At 39.1% G+C, this 20,550-nt stretch overlaps 1 protein-coding gene across 1 annotated transcript in view; it reads left to right on the plus strand.

Annotated features, from left to right (window-relative positions):
- CCDC73 (coiled-coil domain containing 73) overlaps positions 1 to 20,550 on the plus strand; it is a 198,234-nt gene that overhangs the window by 3,637 nt on the left and 174,047 nt on the right. The window contains 1 exon segment of the mRNA XM_081798391.1: positions 11,767 to 12,058. Coding sequence (XP_081654517.1) covers positions 11,933 to 12,058 — 126 coding nt within the window. The 5' untranslated portion in view covers positions 11,767 to 11,932.

Here is a 20,550-nt window from a genome sequence, read left to right on the forward strand (position 1 = left end):
CATTTAATCCTCAAAATAGCCTTCACATGTGGGTATTGGTTTTTATTATTTCCTTCTTTTTTTTTAAGATTTTATTTATTTATTTGACAGAGAGAGTTAGCAAGAGCAGGAACACAAGCGGGGGAGTGGGAGAGGGAGAAGCAGGCTTCCCTCCGAGCAGGAAGCCCGATGCGGGGCTCGATCCCAGGACCCCGGGATCATAACCCGAGCCAAAGGCAGACACTTAACGACTGAGCCACCCAGGCGCCCCTATTATTTCCATTTTATAGGAAATTGAGCTCTAATGAAGTTAAGTAAGTCCCCAAACCATGCAAACTCCTACAAATTGATGATGGTGCAAGTGAAGGCCAGCTATGTTTGGCTCCAAAACTCAATAAGCTTGGTTCAAGAGCTCCTGCCAGGTTTCTCCACTGAAGAGTTAACTGTATTTTCCTTTATAATTAATGCATATTTTGTGGATACTTTAAGACTATGTAAATTCCTGAGGCATCATTCTTTCACCACTGGTTTTAGCATCTGTATTAGTTTCCTGTGGCTGCAAATTATCACAAGCTAAGTGGTTTAAAATAACAGAAATTTATTGCCTCACAATTCCGAAGTCTGAAATCAAGATGTCTGCAGGGCTGTGTGCTCCCTGGGAAGGTTCTAGGGGAGAATCCTTCCATTCCCCTTCCAGCTTCTGGTGGCATCCCGTGGTGTGTGGCCACAACCCTCCAATCTCTGCCTCAGTCTTTATAAGGCCTTCTCCTCTGTACATCTGTCTTCTTTTATGTTTTTGGTTTTTTTCTTTTCTTTTTTTAGTAATCTCTACATCCAATGTGGGGCTCGAAGTCATGACCCGGAGATCAAGAGTCTCATGCTCTTCTGACTGAGCCATGCACCACTTCTCTTATGTCTTTTACAAAAGCACTTGTCGTTGGATTGGGGGCATCCAGGATGATCTCATTTCAAGATCCTTAATTTAATTACATCTGTAAAGACCCTTTTACCAAATAAGGTCACATTCACATGTTCTGAGGATTAGGACATGGACACATCTTTTGGGGGGTCAACAATCAACTCACTGTGGCATCCACTAATGATTCTTATGTGAAACAACTATTATAATGGTTACCAAATAGTAATTTTTCTAACTCCATCATTCATTCCCTAATCATTAATTTCCATTCTTCTACAGAAAGGAATTTTCCATCTATCATCTGTCTATCTATCTATCTATCTATCTATCTATCTATCTATCTATCTATCTATCTCAGTACAGACTCATGAATTCTTATTTTAATCAATGGATTTGTGTAGTAAAGGATTAACTAAGCAGGTCCATGTTGTCCAAACACTGTATATCGCAAAGAAAGATTTAGCCCTTGCTAGGCTCCATAGTGATAACTTCTAAGCACTTGAAATATCCTGCCTAAGAGTATCTTTGTTTAGGGATACCTGGGTGGCTCAGTTGGTTAAGTGTTTGCCTTTGGCTCAGGTCATGATCCCAGGGTCCTGGGATCTAGTCCTGCATTGGGCTCCTTGCTCAGGGGGGAGCCTGCTTCTCCCTCTGCCTGCTGCTTCCCCTGCTTGTGCTTTCTCTTTCTCTCTCTACAAATAAATAAAATCTTAAAAAAAAAAAAAAAAAGAGCATCTTCGTTTACCTGAGGCCTTGGGCCATATAAGATATGCTAATGATGTGACTTTTGGTGGGGTCTTTGGACTACACAGTATCAGCTTGACCTCTGGAGGGACTGGAAAATTAAGGTCGGCCACCAGGGCAGTCAGCTATGCTTATGTGACCTACTCTCAATAAAAACCCTGCACACCAAGGCTCAGATGAGCTTCCCTGGTAGGCTATAATTCACTGATTAATGCCCACAGGACTCTACTGGGCAGGACACTGCAAGCTTGCACCTGGTCTCCCTTATAATCTGCACTATGTGCCTTTTGCCATTGCTGATTTTAATCTGTATCCTTTCACTATAATAGACTCTAACCATCAGTATAACAACTTCTCTGACTTTTGCGTTCTTGTAATAAATCACTGGACATGAGGGTGTTCTTGGGGAAGTCATAATCTGTTATCATATTTATTTATTTAAAACACAGGATTTTAATCGTGGATCACTACATCAAAAACTGATGATGTATTGTATGGTGACTAACATAACATAATAAAATTTAAAAAAGAAAAAACAGGATTTGGGGTGCCTGGGTGGATCAGTCATTAAGCGTCTGCCTTTGGCTCAGGTCATGATCCCAGGGTCTTGGGATCAAGCCCCGCATCGGGCTCCCTGCTCCGCGGGAGGCCTGCTTCTCCCTCTCCCACTCCCCCTGCTTGTGTTCTCTCTCTCTGTCAAATAAATAAAATCTTAAAAAATAAAAACAAAACACAGGATTTATAATCTCTTACCATACTTCTTTATTTTGCATGTGAGGGTGGTCTTGGGGGTCCTGGAACACAGGATTAGAATCTGATACCATATTTATTTTTATGTTCTTTAATCCCATATTTGGCCCAATACCCAAACATTTAATTACTTTAGTATACTTCCTCACATTAAGGACCCATGGGGACCCTTTAAGCTGATTTCAAAACCATGGAAAACACTCTCTTGCCCTTCCTAATGTCCCACTCTGGTCTACATCTTCAGGCTAGATGGAACATTGGTGTACCAACACAAGAAGCACAGTCCCTTCATAGATTTACATGTGTACACACACCACCACCACTACTACCAACAACAACAAGAAAAGAAAAAACATGTCACTACTTAGGACAGTCCCACTAGCCTCCTGTTGTCCTAGTTATTTGCAAATACAACTCGAGGCACAAACTTTCCAGGGGTTTTGCTGCTGAAGGACTGAATTTCAACCAACAGTGGTAGAGCATGTGTTCTCAGGTCTCCAGATTCTTCAGCTAGAGCCTAAGCATAAGACACTAACACACACTCTGCCTGAGCAGAAAGTCACCTGCAAAGCTGCTTTATACCCACTCCCTTCTCTTGTTACTTCTCTGTCCCCTTTGTCCCAAAGCTCTAGATATGGTGGTGGTAAAGGAAGCTTATTGGGAGTGGTCTAGACTTCACCGAATTATCATGCATGTTAATGTTAGCATATAGATACTAACAACTAATATCTCATTGCTTGGTATTAGGTTTAATTAAGATTCAGATATGGTAGGCTCAAATATCTTGTGGAAGTCCAAAGCCTCTCCCAAATTTCTGCAAATTCTGGGGAAACTTATAGTCTCTTGTTCAATATGTCTTCAAGTTTCTTCTGCTTCTATTGAGTGATTGCTCTGTTCAAGGTAGAAACTGAAACACAGTCTCTTCATAGTCACAGGAGCACATATGTGCACATGCACGCACGCTTGTGCGTGCACACACACGAGTCCACTCATAGAGATCATTTATGAAAGTAACAAAGGAAGCACAGGACTATTCATTATACCAATTTTATATTTCTGTCACTTATGTGTATGAACTCATTTTTCTGCTGCTCATGTAATATGGCTACTTGCTTACAACTTTAAAAACTCAGAGGAAGCATTGCTCATGACATGTTGTAGCAGACCTCTCTGGTGCCCACATCCCATCCCCTGGCTCACCTCTGAGACAATTCTGACCTACCTCATGCTCACAGCATCCTATCCCAAGACCCTGTCATCTGTCTTTCTGTATTCTGCTTTTTATGACACCACTGGAGCTCTCTGGAAGGTAGAGAAGTTTGCATCTCCCCATCAGGAGAAATCCTTAATCAATGGAGAACAGAAGTCAATGGATCAGCCTTCCGGCTTCCAGGTGGGCTGCCATGGGAGGCATTCTGTGCCCTTCTCAGTGGTCCTCATGGAAGGGAGCTCTTGTTGCTAACAGTGGCAACTTTGATAATAATGCCCTTTGGCTCGTCCTCCTGTCCAGTCTCACTCCCTGCTCTGTCATTCTTGCTGCCTCCCAATTAACTACCCGCATTCAAATAATTTCTCAGGTTCTGTTTTTGGGGAAACATGTCTTATACTATTAATTTGATATAACTACTTAATGTTAGTGTTTTAAATTTTTATGTATGTCTTTTCATAAGTGTCCCCAAGCCAAAGTAGTTATTGAATCTTCTCCTGTCAGGTAGGGATTGGCTTAGGGGACAAGGTGGAGTGAAGGAGTGTTGTGAAAAGTGCTAAAAGCTACATTCTAAAAGCATCTTCAGGGCACCTGGGTGGCTCAGTTGGTTAAGCAACTGCCTTCAGCTCAGGTCATGATCCTGGAGTTCCAGGATCGAGTCCCGCATTGGGCTCCCTGCAAGCAGGGAATCTGCTTCTCCCTCTGACCCTCTCCCCTCTCATACTCTCTCTCAAATAAATAAATAAAAATAAATAAAATAAATCAATAAAATCTTAAAAATAAATAAATGAATGAATAAGTAAATAAATAAAAACATCTTCAGGAGGTCAGAACAGGGACAAACAATCCCAAAAAGGTTATTAATATAAAGTGTGAAACAAGTGAGCTTAGGTCTTTTTTATTTTTATTTATTTTATTTTATTTTTTTAAAGATTTTTTTATTTGACAGAGAGACAGTGAGAGCAGGAACACAAGCAGGGGGAGTGGGAGAGGGAGAAGCAGGCTTCCCAGCGAGCAGGGAGCCCGATGTGGGGCTCAATCCCAGGACCCTGGGATCATGACCTGAGCTGAAGGCAGACGCCTCACGACTGAGCCATCCAGGCGCCCCTTAGATCTTTTTTTAAAAAACACTGTGGTTCTTCAAACAAAAGCTTACATGCTCCCTTAGTATATAATACTGATAAGAAGGGAATCTTGAGTCTTGCTGGCCCTCTTCCTTGCTCCCCATGCCCAACTACCAACACACCTTATAAAACTCTGAGGCCTGGGTGCCTGGGTGGCAGATGGTTAAGCGTCTGCCTTTGGCTTAGGTCATGATCCCAGGGTCCTGGGATCGAGTCCCGCATCAGGCTCCCTGCTCAGCGGGGAGCCTGCTTCTCCCTCTGCCTCTCTCTCTCTCTGTCTCTTATGAATAAATAAATAAAATCTTTGAAAAAAATAAATAAATAAACTCTGAGGACTCTAGGAAGATGGTTTCCAAACTCCGGGACTACACAAGTAGCTAGAGCCCAGGTAGAAAGTAAAAACAGGACCCAAAAGTAAGAGTTGCTGATATTCAGAAAATGCGAAGGTGGCTGGTTAACTCTTGGTGCTAAAATTTTATCTATAATAGTTTTCTGATTTTGTTAAAGTTCCAATAGCTACATCATGGTCTGCTATATTGGAATGCCATAATTCAACTAAGTCTTCATCTGTTGTTGGACATTCATTTCCGATTTTTTAGTTTTTACACTATAATGAGCAACTTTCTAAAAATATGTAATCCCTTTGATGCTTTAAGGGACATTCCTCTAAGTGAACTTTCTTTTTTTTTTTTTTTTTTTCCCTCTAAGTGAACTTTCTTTGTCATGGAACACAAATGCTCCTCAATGCTCCTTCATGTCCTTGATGCATATTGTCAAATTATTTTCCAGAAAAAGTGTATCAATTATTTGTCTTTCACCCACAGTCCATGAGAACACTATGTTGTGTGTACCCACGTCAGCATGAATGCATGGATCCTTTTACCTTGTTGAAACTAAGGTCACAGCAACCACACTTGTGCAGTTTGCTTTATAATATTGAGGAGCTTAGAATCACAACTGGGCCCTTTTCTCTTTACAGGTAGTTTTAGACCTAAGTCCCTTTGCCCCAAGCCCTATCTGAGGCATCCTTGTGACCTGAGCATCCTCATCGTCTGTGCCATCTTGATTAGAGATGCCTACCAACTACCAAAAATTGCCTACCAGTTTTTTCAGACACTTACCTATCGAAGTCAATAAAGTTCAGTAGTTCTTCTCCAGCTGTCCTGATTTATAATGAATAAACAAACAAAACAAAAACCTGAAGTTAAGAGGAATTCCAGTTAAGAAACTTAACCTAATAGAAATGAAGTAAGTTAGAGGGGCTGACATGATGAGAGTACCTATGAATGTCTTTGTAAACAAAACAAAAACTAAAGAGGTACTCTTTGGAGAGACAGAACAGCAGAGAGGTTAAGAGCATAGACTCTGGAGCTAGGCTTCTTTGATTCGAATACTGCTTCTGCTGCTTACTGTGTGACGTTGGGTAAGCTACTTAACCTTTCTGTGTCTCAGTTTCCTCTTGTAAAACTGGGTAGTAATAGCTGCTTCACAGAAGTGTTGAGAGGATTAAATAATTTCATACATACTTAGAGCAGTGCTTGGCACATAGTTTTGGGGTTTTCCTTAAACTTTTTATTTTGACATAAAGAAGGTCAAAGAATAATATGAAGAATACCTTTATATCATTCATTAACATTTCATAAATGTTAACATTTGCCACATTTTCTTTCACTCTCTCTTTCTTCCATACACCATTTTATTTAACCTTGCACTAGAGGTTTAGCCAGTGCAATAAGGTGAGGAAAATATAAATAAAAACGTAAAATTCTCTTTGGGAATGTCATGATTATGTCATAGAAAATCCTATGGAATTTACTTATAAAAAGTAGAATAATTGAATTTAGCAAGATCACAGGATACAAGGTCAATAAATTTTTAAAAATTATATTTCTATGTAGTAACAATAAACAATTGGAAAAGGAGATTTTTAAAAATTGAGACATAATTCTTAAACATAAAATTCACCATTTTAAAGTATATAGTTCAGTGGGTTTTAGTATATTCATAAGATTGTGCAGCCATCACCACTATCTCATTCTAGAACATTTATTTCCCTCCCCAAAAATCCCTCATATCCATCGGCAAACACTCCCCAGTCCCTCTTTCCTCTAGCCCCTGATAGCCTCTAATCTGCTGTCTCTTTGGATTTGCCTATTCTGGACATTTCACATAAATGGAATCATATACTATGTGTGGCCTTTTTGCTTGTTTGTTTCAAGTTTTTATTTAAATTCTAGTTAGTCAACATATAAGGTTATATTGGCTCCAGGAGAAGAATTTAGTGATTCATCACTAAATAACACCAGTGTTCATCACAACGAGTGCCCTCCTTAATGCCCATCACCCACTAGCCCATCCTCCGTCCACCTCCCTCCATCAACTCTCAGTTCGTTCTCTATAGTTAAGAGATTCTTATGGTTTATTTCTCTCTCTTTTTTTCCCCTTCCCCTATGTTCATCTGTTTTCTTTCTTAAATTCCACATGAGTGGAATCACGGTATTTGTCTTTCTCTGACTGACTTATTTCACTTAGCATAATGTACTGTAGCATTATCCATGTCGTTGCAAATGGCAAGATTTCATTCTTTTTGATGGCTGAGTGATATTCCATTGTTTATGTAAACCACATCTTCTTTATCCATTCATCAGTCCATGGACATTTGGACTCTTCCATAGTTTGGCTATTGTTGATAGTGCTGCTATAAACATTGGGGTGTGTGTGCCCCTTTGAACCAGTATTTTTGTATCCTTTGGATAAATACCTAGTAGTGCAATTGCTGGGTCATAGGGTAGTTCTATTTTTTATTTTTTTAGGAACCTCCATACTGTTTTCAAGAGTGGCGGCCCCTGCTATGTGTGGCCTTTTTGTGTCTAACTTCTTCCACTTAGCATAATGTTTTCAAGGTTCATCCATGTTGTAGCATATATCCATATTTTGTGCCTTTTTACCACTGAATAATATTCCATGGCATGGACACACCACGTTTGTGTATTCATTCATAAGTTGATGGACATTTGGGTGTTTCCACTTTTTGATTATTATGAATAATGCTGCTATGAATATTTGTACACAAGTTTTTGTGTGAGTGTATATTTTTAATTCTCTTGGGTATATACCCAGGAGTTGGAAATTAAATTTTTAAAATACCATTTGGAATAGTATAAAAATACATGAACTACTTAAAGATGAATTTAACAAAATATATGCAACACTTATACACTGGGACTTATGAACATTGCTAAGAGAAATTTATAAGGCCTCAATATCTTGAAAAATATATTATGTACTGGAGGACTCACCATCGTTAAGAGGTTGATTCTCTTTAAATTTTTCTATAAATTTAATGCAATCCCAGTAAAATTCCCAGAAGTATTTTGATTTAGAAGTTGACAACCTGATTCTAAAATATATATGGAAATGCAAAGTACTTTGAATAGCCAAGGTAATTCAGGGAAAGAATAAAGTTGGAGGACTTATACTACTTATTTTCAAGACTTATTACAAAGCTACAGCAAGCAAAACAGTATGGTATTGGCATAAGGATAGACAGAGACCAATGGAACAAAACAGAGAACCCCAAATATATCATCAATTGATTTTCAACAAAGTCTCCGAGATAATTTAGATAATTTGGTGGGGGAAAAGATAACCTTTTAAATAAATCCTGCTAAAACAACTGCATAGTTCAATGCGGGGGGAAAAGGAATCTTGATCCTAACTTCATATACACAAAAAATTAGACCTACATATAAAAGCTGAAACTATAAAATGTCTAGAAGAAAATATGGAAGGAAATCTTTACAACTGTGGGGCAGATAATAATTTCTTGGCAAGATACACACACATAAAAAACAATGAACATTAAAAGAAAAGCTGATAACTGGACTCTTCTACTCTTTGAAAGACACTGTTAAGAAAATGAAAAGGCAAGCCATGACCTAAGAGAAAATATTTGCTAAGCACATACCTGATAAAGGACTTATATCCAGAATATATAGAGAACCCTTTAACTCAAAAGTAAGAAGATAAACAAGCCAATTTAAAAAATGGCCACAGATTTGAACAAATACTTAATAAAATAAGTTACATGAATGGCTAATAAGCATATAACAAGATACTCAATATCATCAGTCATCAGGAAAATGCAAATTAAAACTACAATGAAATACCACAGCACACCTACCAGAGTGCATAAAATTAAAAGACTGGTAATAGCAAGCATTAGCAAGGATGTGGAGCCATCGGAACCTTCATACATTCCTGCTGGGAGTGTAAGATGGTTCCACCACTTTGAAAAACAATTTGGTAGTTTCTTATAAAGTTAAACATATACCCGCCTATTACCAGCAATTCTTCTCCTAGGTATTTGCCCCAAAGAATTGGAAGTATAAGTCCACACCAAGACTCATATGTGAATGTTCATAGTAGCTTTATTCACAAATGCTCATCAGCAAGTGAATAAATAAATATCAATGCAATAAAATACTATTCAACAATAAAGAGAAACAAACTACTAATATATGCAACAATATTCTGCCGAATGAAAGAAACCAGACACTAGAGAATACATGTCATATGATTTGATTTAGTAAAATACTAGTATAGGTGGAACTAATCTATACTAATAGAAAGTAGATCACAGGTAGCCTGAGGCTGGAGAGTCAGGAAACTGACAGTAAAGGGACAGATGGGCAATTTCTGCAGTTGGGATGATTGTTACATTGGTGTCTACATTTGTTAAAATTTGTGGAACTGCTCACCGAAGCTGGCTTCATTTTATGGCATGTAAATGATACACCAGTAAAGTTGTTATAAATGTAAAAAAAATCAGAGAATAAAAGAATGCTCTTGGAAACTGAAAACAATGACAATCTAAAAAAGTTAGAATTTGGGGTACCTGACTGGCTCAGTCAGTAGAGCATGTGACTCTTGACCTCAGGGATGTGAGTTCAAGCCCCATATTGGGAATAGAGATTACATAGAAAAATAAAATCTTTAAAAAAGTTAGGTGCATCTGGGTGGCACAGTTGATTAAGTGTCCAACTCTTGGCTTCAGCTAAGGTCCTGATCTCAGGGTTGTGGGATTGAGCCCTTGGGGGGCTCCACGCTCAGCCAAAATCTGCTTGAGATTCTCTTTCCCTCTTCCTCAGCCTGCCCTGCCCCGCTCATGCTCTCTCTCTCAAATAAATAAATGTCTTAAAAAAAATCTTTAAAAAGTTAAAATTTAATAGAGTTGAAAATTAAAGTATAAGAACTTATGCAGAAAGTAGAATAATTGGATAAATAAATGGAAAAAAAGTGGATCAATTAAGGAAGTCCAATATTCAACCATTAGGAATCACACAAAAAGTAGAAGAAGCAAGTAGAAGAAAGTTGCCAAAAATTACACATGAAGATTTTCTAGATTTGGGGGGTGGGGGGAGACACAGATTTCTATTTTGAAAGGAGGCATTAGATGCCATGAACAATAAATAAAAACATATCAAGGCTCAGAATTGTGAATTGATCACCAGGGGTAAAAAAATTAGAAAAGTTTCCAGAGGATGGAAACTAGACTTTAGGAGACAAGAACAAAAACAGGGAGACCAGTGTTATGGGCTGAATTATATCTTCCCAAAATTGAGATGTTGAAGCCCTGACCCTCAGTACCTAAGTATATGGCTAGATTTGAAGATCGGGTCTTTACAGAGGTAGTTAAGGAAACATGAGGGCATGCTGGGCCCTTATCCAATATGACTGGTGTCCTTCTAAGAAGAGGAGATTAAGACCCAGACATATACCAAGGGAAGGCCATATATAAATGTGGAGAGAAGAGGGCCATCTACAGGCCAAGTAGAGAGGCCTCAGAGGAAATCAACTTGCTGATCTTGTTCTCAAGGCTTCTATCCTCCAGAATTGTAAGAAAATAAATTTTCATTGTTTAAGGGGAAAAGAAGGTTCTATTGGAAATAAAAGGTCATATGTAAAGGAATTGAATCAGAATGCTATTAGAATTCTTTTTTTTTTTTTTTAGATTTTATTTTTAAGTAATCTCCACACCCAACGTGGGGCTCAAACTCATGACACTGAGATGAGATCATGAGTTGCATGCTCCACCGACTAAACTAGCCAGATAGGCCAAGAAAGCTATTAGAATTCTTAATGGCAATCAGATGCTAGAAGATATTAGAGCAATATCTGTAATATGCCAAGGAAAATGATTTTTTTTTTTTTTTTAAAGATTTTATTTATTTGACAGAGAGAGACACAGCGAGAGAGGGAACACAAGCAGGTGGAATGGGAGAGGGAGAAGCAGGCTTCCCGCCAAGCCGGGAGCCTGATGTGGGGCTCAATCCCAGGACCCTGGGATCCTGACCTGAGCCGAAGGCAGACGCTTACTGAGCCACCCAGGCACCCCAGGAAAATGATTTTTAACCTAGAATACTACAGACAGCCAAATTATAAATTAAATGTGAGAGTAAAGAAGACATTCAGAGGCATGCAAGGACTAGAGTTTAACCCACTCTTTTTTAGTTCCTTTTCCTTTGGGTATGCCTTGGCTAAGGAATAGGACCAATTTCCCGAAATTGCTCTCTATGTTATTGTCTTTGATATAAGCACTTTAACCTGTTCAAGACTATTTCATGTTAGGAATTGTAGGAAAATGAACAAGATGAATGAAAATGGTAAATAATGAGACATTACAAAGTTTTCAAGAAACATAATATTAGTATTAGGTGTTAACTCACATTTAATAACACTTTATAACTGAAAGACTTTTTGACATGCTTATATGAACTGAAAGATCATAGAGAAAGTATCAGGCCTAGGAACTGGCACATGATAGATACTAATGATATACAGACCCTAAGGTGCTCCTTTCTCCATATCAAGGGATATGGAGAAAGATTCCTCACTTCTGGTATTCACACTTTTGTAACTCTCCTCCCCTTGCGTGCTGGTGGAACTTGTGACTTTGTTCTAACCAATAGAAAATAGCAAAGGAAATGGGATATCACTGTTAGGATTGTGTTACATGACATAAGGCTTCCTTTTGCTAACAGACACACTCCAGAGATCTCTTTGCCGGCTTGATAAAGTGGCCATGTTGATGAATCCTATGTGGAGGGAGCTGCATGGAGCTTCTAGAAACTGCAAGTAGACTCTGGGGCTGAGGTTGGCCTTTCGCTTCCAGCCTATAAGGGCCTTCGGTCCTACAGAGGCAAGGAAATGAATTCTGTCAACAACCTGAGTGAGCCTGAAAGTGGATTCTTCTGCATGGAAGCCTGCAGAGGAGACTGCAGCCTGCACAATGCCTTGTCTGCATTCTTGTCAGACCCAGAGAGGAGGACCTTGGTAAGCTGTGCCTACACTCTTGACTCATAGTTACTGTGGGATGATGTGTGTTGTTTGAAGGCACTAAATTCGTGGTAATTTGTTATGCAGCAAAAGAAAGCCACTACAGTGCTCAACAAGTGTTAATGGGTTTGAAACGTAAATGAGGTTAGGGCTACCGTCCACTAGCCTTCTTTCTGACCGTCCTCTTGGTTTTGGACTGGTTAGCCCCTGCCCCACCTCATCTGGTTTGGTACAAGAAATTCTGATTGGTCTTGCCACCTGTCTTAGGATGATTTTCAATGTGTGATGTAGAGAGCTGCTGGTTTTCCTGCTCAACATCTATTTGCCCCTGATTTAGTAACAGCATCAACATCTTTTGGGGAACTGTCTCTCCCCAACTTCCAGTCGTAATATGCTGCACTCTGGATCCAAGTTGGGCACATGAACCAGACCTGCTCATGAATTGGACCAGGTGAGGTCCTATGACCCACACTTGGCCAATTATTTAATATGCGGGCTTTGGGTGAGAGAGAATCTCTTCTCTGCCGCCACTGAGCAGGTATGATGTAAGCCTGTGGCTGTACCCTTCCCTTGATATGCAGAAAGTCTGTGTGCAGTAAGAAAGTATTAACACAGACAAGCTTAGTTTAGAAGAACTTGAGATATCAAGTCCCTGAGGACTGTTCTTACCCCAGACTTCCCAGTTTTATAGGCCAATTTGAATCAAGTTTTTGTGACTTTCTTTTTTCCTTTTTTTTTTTTTTAAAGATTTTATTTATTTATTTGACAGAGAGAGAGACAGCGAGAGAGGGAACACAAGCAGGGGGAGTGGGAGAGGGAGAAGCAGGCCTCCCGCGGAGCAGGGGGCCCTATGCGGGGCTCAATCCCAGGACCCTGGGATCATGACCTGAGCCGAAGGCAGATGCTTAACGACTGAGCCACACAGGTGCCCCCCTTTTTTTTTCTTTTTTTAAGTAAACTCTATGCCCAACATGGGGCTCAAACTCACAACCTCAAGATCAAGAGTCTACATACTCTTAAGTCAGCCAGGCATGCCATGTTTTTGTGACTTTCTAGAGTTCAGCCAGGCACCTCAAGTTTTTGTGACTGAACTAGAGTTCAGGCTTCTATCTTTTAAAGATTTTATTTATTTGAGAGAGAGAGAAAGAAAGAGAGTGAGCTTGCGTGGGGTAGAGGCAGGACCAGAGGGAGAGGGATAAGCAGACTCCTCACTGAGCAGGGAGCCCGACACGGGGCTAGATCCCAGGACCCTGGGATCATGACCTGAGCCGAAGTCAGACAGTTAAACAACTAAACCACCCAGGCACCCCCAGGCTTCTGTCTTTTAGACCTGACTCCTAACCAATTTAACAGTGACCCCTCCATCATTTCTTCCAGGCCCTGAATAAGAAAAATGTGCTTGGAGTCAGCAACAGATTGTAGATAATACTGTGTTAACTTTGTAAGGGTGTCTCTAATCAACCCCACCTCCGAAATCTTTATGGTTTTAGTCCCCAAAGTTCTCCTTCTCCAAATCAGTGTCTCTTGGAAACATATTCACTGAACTGTTCGGACAGGTTCTTCCTTTAGATAGATGATTGGCTATTCCAAGTAGTTTTTAAAAGTTTGTGTTTCTTTCACAATCTTTTCACAGGAATCAAAATCTAGGATATATTTTTGAACCCCTTGAAATTTCACTTATAGGGTTTGCCTAGTAAAATATTACACAAAAATAATTACTAAACCAATTCATTCTTTTTTCCCTAATCTTCAAGAGCATATAAAAAAATATTTAAAAAACTTTCAATTGGCCCTAGGAAAACTTTTTGTCTTAAAATTATTTTTTTCTATTAATAAACTTTACTTTTTAGAGCAGTTTTAGGTTCAGAGCAAAATCAATTGGAAAGTAGAGAGAGTTCCCAATACCCTCTGTCCCCCTTCCATGAACGATATCCCCCACTATCAATATCCTACACCACAGTGGTGCAATTGTTTTAATAGATGAACCTACACTGACACATCATTATCACCCAAAGTCCACAGTTTACCTTACAGTTCACTCTTGGTGTTGTGCAACTTATGGATTTGGACAAACATGCAATGAAATGTATTCACCATTATAGTATCCTACAGAGTAGTTTAATTGTCCTTGAAATACCCTCTGCTCCAAATATGCACCCCCATCCCTGACAACCACTGATCTTTGTACTATTCCTGTAGTTTTGCCTTTCCAGAATATCATATAATTGGAATCATACAGTATGTAGACTTTTCAGATTGGCTTCTTTCACTTAGTAACATGCATTTAAGTTTCCATCATGTCTTTTCATGGCTTGATAGCTCATTGTTTTTTTTTAGCATTGAATAATATTCCATTATCTTAAAGTACCATGGTTTATTTGCCTATTGAAGGACATCTTTGCTGTTTCCAAGTTTTGGCAATTATAAGTAAAGCCGCTATAAACATCTATTTGCAGGTTTTTGTGTGGATGTAAGTTTTCAACTCATTTGGGTAAAAACCAAGGAGCATGATTGCTGGATCAAATGGTAAGAATATTTAGTTTTCTAAGAAACTGCTAAACTGTCTTTGAAAGTGTACCATTTTGTATTTCAACCAGCAATAAATGAGAGTTCCTGCTGCTCCACATCCACACCAACATTTAGTATTTGTGCTATAGATTTTGACCATTTTAATAGTTGTGTAATGGTAACTCTTTGTTGATTTCATTTGCAATTCTCTAATGACATACGATGTTGACCTCCTTACGTGTCATCCATACATCTTCTTTGGTGAGGTGTCTGTTGAGGTCTTTTGCCCATTTTAAAAATCTGATTGTTAGTTTTCTTATTGTTGAATTTTAAGAGTTCTTTGTATAATTTGGACAACAATCTTTTTTTTTTTAAGATTTTATTTATTTGAGAGAAAGAGAGAGAGAGCGGGGGGAGGAGCAGAGGGGAGACAGACAAGCAGACTCCGCACTGAGCACGGAGCCTGACGCAGGGCTCGATCCCATGACTCTGAGATTATGACTTGAGCCAAAATCAAGAGTCAGACATTTAACTGACTGAGCCACCCAGGGGTCTCTGGACAGCAGTCCTTTATCAGATGTATCTTTTGCAAATATTTTCTCCTAGTAACTAGCTTGTCTTCTCATTCCCCTTAAGGAGTATAAATATTAACATTTGTGTATAACTCAATTGGATCTAAAAAAATTTAAGGTGGTTTAAATGTTTAACATGAAGTAATATTTAATAATAACCAGAGTTTATTTACATGTATGATACTTAGTATTACTTTTTAAAAATATTTTATTTTATTTTTAAAAATATTTTATTTATTTATTTGTCAGAGAGAGAGTGAGTGAGCAAGTGAGTACAAGCAGGGGGAGGCGGCAGGCAGAGGGAGAAGTAGGCTCCCTGCTGAGCAAGGAATCCGATGTGAGACTCGATCCCAGGACCCTGTATGTATGTAAGAAGAATGTTTAATTGAAACAAGCAATAGAGAGGCTTGGCTGGCTCAGTCGTTGTGTCTGCCTTCAGCTTAGGTCATGATCCCAGGACCCTGGTATCGAGCTCCGTGTCGGGCTCCCTGTTCAATGGAGAGCTTGCTTCTCCTTCTGCCATTCTCCCTGCTCATACTCTCTCTCTCAAATAAATAAATAAAATTAAAAAAAAAGAAACAAGCAACAGATTGTTATTTAGTATAAAGTTTATTCACATGTATTAAAGTGTCTGTAATAGGAAATCCATTAAAACCAAAATATGATGGCTATAGGAAAATGTGCATTCAAAAAAAGTGGGTTGCTTTTTTCAGATAATGAAAATACTGATATATTGTATTGGATTGCCTTAAACTCTTAAACTGTTAGGTAAACATTTTTATTTTTATTTATTTATTTTAAAGATTTTATTTATTTATTTGAGAGAGAGAGAATGAGAGACAGAGAGCACGAGAGGGAAGAGGGTCAGAGGGAGAAGCAGACCCCCCGCTGAGCAGGGAGCCCGATGTGGGACTCGATCCCGGGACTCCAGAATCACGACCTGAGCCGAAGGCAGTCGCTTAACCAACTGAGCCACCCAGGCGCCCCAGGTAAACATTTTTAAACAACAACAACAAAAATGTTGGTGGAAACACATAGTACAGAACATTGAAGGCATCAATATATGTCATATATGATCCTAAATCCCACATAGGCAGGATCTACAAAAGACTCTAGTTTTTAAAAATTACAGAAATTCTAGATACTCCTCTAATAGATATAAATGCCATACATAATATTTCAAAGCAAACTAATAACTAATAAAAATGTAATTCACATTCAATTAGAACAAAAACAATATGAATAATATAAAATTGAACTTCTGAGCAACACTAACAAAACTTTTCTTATCAAAAAATTCTCTTGTACATAGAGGAAAAGTATACACACACATAAATTATCTGAGAAATAGAAAAAATCGGTTAAAATTTGACAGGTCAATGGGAAACTGAAGATACAGAGGACACTGTTGGCTCTAGTTTTCAATGGTTCCAAGAATTTTTACCCTACTCTGTATTCACTTAGAGGGCACATTATTAACAGATGCAAAACTTTGACACAGTTTGTGCTCTTTTTGATTTTTTTCCATTTTGTAAAAAAGAATATTCTGTGTAGAATTATATATCTTAGTGAAGGTATTACCTTATAAATGCATATTTGTCCTTTTTTCCAGTTCAATTCCCTTTTTATACCCATATTCCATTATCTTCTGATTGTAATGGAGGGGTTGTAATGATCTAATTAAATATAAAGTTTATGTCAAAATAGATTTTTTAGAAAGATTTTATTTATTTATTTATTTATTTATTTTTAAGATTTTATTTATTTGCGAGAGAGAATGAGAGACAGAGAGCATGAGAGGGAGGAGGGTCAGAGAGAGAAGCAGACTCCCTGCTGAGCAGGGAGCCCGATGCGGGACTCGATCCCAGGACTCCAGGATCATGACCTGAGCCGAAGGCAGTCGCTTAATCAACTGAGCCACCCAGGCGCCCAGATTTTATTTATTTATTTGACAGAGAGAGACACAGCAAGAGAGGGAACACAACCAAGGGGAGTGGGAGAGGGAGAAGCAGGCTCCCTGCAGAGCCCGATGTGGGGCTTGATGCGGGGCTCGTTCCCAGGACGTCGGGATCATGACGAGCTGAAGGCAGACGCTTAACGATTGAGCCACCCAGGTGCCCCTCAAAATAGAATTAATGGTTAACACTAATCAGTTGCTTGGGGAAGAAGCACAAACAAAACAGAGCAAACAAAAAAATCCACTACCAAAAGTACAACAGGAATGCAGAACGGTGAATGAGACAGAAATAAATACATGTCAATAACTTTATATTAAGATATTTTCCTTTCAATCATTATAAGCATTTACCAGTTATGGAATTAACCTACAATGTTATATTAGTTTCAGGTATACACATTGGTTCAACAATTCTATACATTACTCGCTGCTCACTGTGATAACTGTAGTAACCATCTGTCACCAATGTTATTAAATATTACTGACTATATTTCCTATGCTGTACTTTTCATCCTTGTGACTTATTTATTTTATAACTAGAAGTTTATCCTTTTAATCCTTTTTATCTAGTTTGCCCATTCCCTGCACCCACATTCCCTCTGGCAACCATCAATTTGTTCTCTGCATTTAAGAGTCTGTTTCTTAGATTCTACCTGTAAGTGAAATCATATGGTATTTGTCTTTCTCCTTCTGACTTATTTCACTGAGCATAATACCCTCAGTCCATCCATGTTGTCATAAATGGTAAGATCTCAACCTTTTTTTTATGGTTGAGTGATACTCCATTATATATACACCACATCTTTATCCATCTGTCGATAGACACCTGTGTTGCTCCCATGTCTTGGCTATTACAAATAATGCTGCAATAAACATAGGGGTGCATGTATCTTTTTGAATTAGTGTTTTCATTTTCTTTGGGTAAATACCCAGTAGTGGAATTACTGGATCGTTTGGTATCTCTATTTTTAATTTTTTGAGGAACCTCTGTACTCTTTTCCACAGTGACTACACTAATTTACATTCCCCACCAACAGTGCACAAGGTTCCTTTTACTCCACAGCCTTAACACTTGTTATTTCTTGTCTTTTTGATACTAGCCATTATGACAAGTATAAGGTGATATCTCATTGTGGTTGTGATTTGCATTTCTCTGATGATAAGTGATGTTGAGCATCTTTTCATGTCTATTGGCCATCTGTATGTCCTTTGGAAAAGTGTCTATTCAATTCCTCTGTCCATTTTTTTTTCTTAATTTATTTTTTGACAGAGAGAGAGACAGCGAGAGAGGGAACACAAGCAGGGGGAGTGGGAGAGGGAGAAGCAGGCTTCCCGCGAAGCAGGGAGCCCAATGCGGGGCTTGATCCCAGGACCCTGGGATCATGACCTGAGCCGAAGGCAGACACTTAACGACTGAACCACCCAGGCGCTCCCCTCTGTCCATTTTTAAATTCGATTGTTCAGTGTTGAGTTGTATAAACTCTTTATGTATTTTGGATATTCACTCCTTATTGGAGTATCATTTGCAAACACCTCCCATTCAGTAGGTTGTCTTTTTGTTTTGTTCATGGTTTCCTTTGCTGTATAGAGGCTTTTTATTTTGGTGTAGTCTCATATCACATTTTCCTTTGTGTAAAGTATTATGAGCTCGACATAGATGTTCTACAAACACCAGTGATTTCACAATCTTAATGATGAATTCTAGATTAATTCAAGTTAGAGCAACAGTTTTATGCTAAGTGATGGCATTTAACAAATCTAGGCTACTGCTGGGAGAGGGGTTGTTATAGGTTCTAAGGCTAGCTTTGCAATTAGACTCTTATGAGTCAGTGGTAGTAACCAAGTTCAAGGAATATTTCAAATTATGATTCAATAAGAGATTCATCCTGTCTTATATTTCTTTTTTTTTTAAGTTTATTTATTTAAGTAACCTGTACATTCAATGTGGGGCTTGAACTTAGGACCCCGAGATCAAGAATCGCATACTCCTCCAACTGAGCCAGCCAAGTGCCCCTGTCTTATATTTCTATTCATCCTAAGAAATACATGTATGTGAGAATACATGTACATATACATATATATGTAATATAAACCTATATACATTTACATATAAATGACAGATGGTCATAAATTTCTCATACAGACCTAGAATTAATAAGATCCCTGTTCTTCATAATTTTTTTAAAAAATATTTTATTTATTTATTTGACAGAGAAACAGCGAGAGAGGGAACACAAATAAGGGGAGTGGGAGAGGGAGAAGCAGGCTTCCCGCGGAGCAGGGAGCCCGATGCGGGGCTTGATCCCAGGACCCTGGGATCATGACCTGAGCTGAAGGCAGATGCTTAATAACTGAGCCACCCAGGCGCCCCCCTGTTCTTCATAATTTGAGATAGCATAATTCTATAGGTATGAGATGGGCCTGGAAAAGTGTGCTTGCTCCTTCTAAACCTAGCTCTCACCAAGATGTTAGATTTAGGGCAAGTTATACTTTTATGCCTTAGTCTGATTGCTACAAAGTGAGGAAAGTAGAGTTTGCCTCTAACCTTTTTTTTTTAAAGATTTTATTTATTTATTTGAGAGCGAGAGCGGAGCCAAAGAGAGAGAGCATGAGTTGGGGCGGGGTGGGGGGGTGCTGAGGGAGAGGAAGTAGGCTCCTCACTGAGCAGGAAGCCTGAAGCGGGGCTCGATCCAGGACCCTGGGATCACGACCTGAGCTGAAGGCAGACGCTTAACCGACTGAGCCACCCAGGCACCCCCTGCCTCTGACCTCTTAAAGAGAATTAAAATAAGGGCAGAGTGTAAAGTTACATGAGAAAATAGTCCTTATGTAAAGTCAAGGTATGATTAATGGTAATTTTTTTTTTTAAAGGAATCTCTACACCCCAAGTGGGGCTTGAACTCATGACCTCAAGATTAAGAGTTGTATGCTCCATCGACTGAGCCAGCCAGGTGCCCCATAGTGGTAAAATTTTTATAGGTAATGTAGGTGGCTTTAAAAAGACTTTTCCTGGGGCACCTGGCTGGCTCAGTCAGTGGAACATGTGACTCAGGGTTTTGAGTTCAAGCTCCACGCTTAAAAATCTTTTAAAAAAATAAAAAGACCACTTTCCTAATTATATCTAAATGTTGCTAGATGATTTCTTTGTGATAAGCAACTGAAGAGACCCCAAAATCTAGAAGGATAAAATGTTTGGCAGTCTGTAATGATTAAGGTCTTGCTTATATCTGCCTTAAGATAATGTTGTCTTAAGGGGCGCCTGGGTGGCTCAGTCGTTAAGCGTCTGCCTTCGGCTCAGGTCATGATCCCAGGGTCCTGGGATCGAGCCCCGCATCAGGCTCCCTGCTCCGCGGGAAGCCTGCTTCTCCCTCTCCCACTCCCTCTGCTTGTGTTCCCTCTCTCGCTGTGTCTCTCTGTCAAATAAATAAAATCTTTAAAAAAAAAAAAAAAAG

Source organism: Leptonychotes weddellii, chromosome 11 (assembly GCF_054177405.1).
Source record: "Leptonychotes weddellii isolate Sample4059 chromosome 11, ASM5417740v2, whole genome shotgun sequence".
NCBI lineage: Eukaryota > Metazoa > Chordata > Mammalia > Carnivora > Phocidae > Leptonychotes > Leptonychotes weddellii.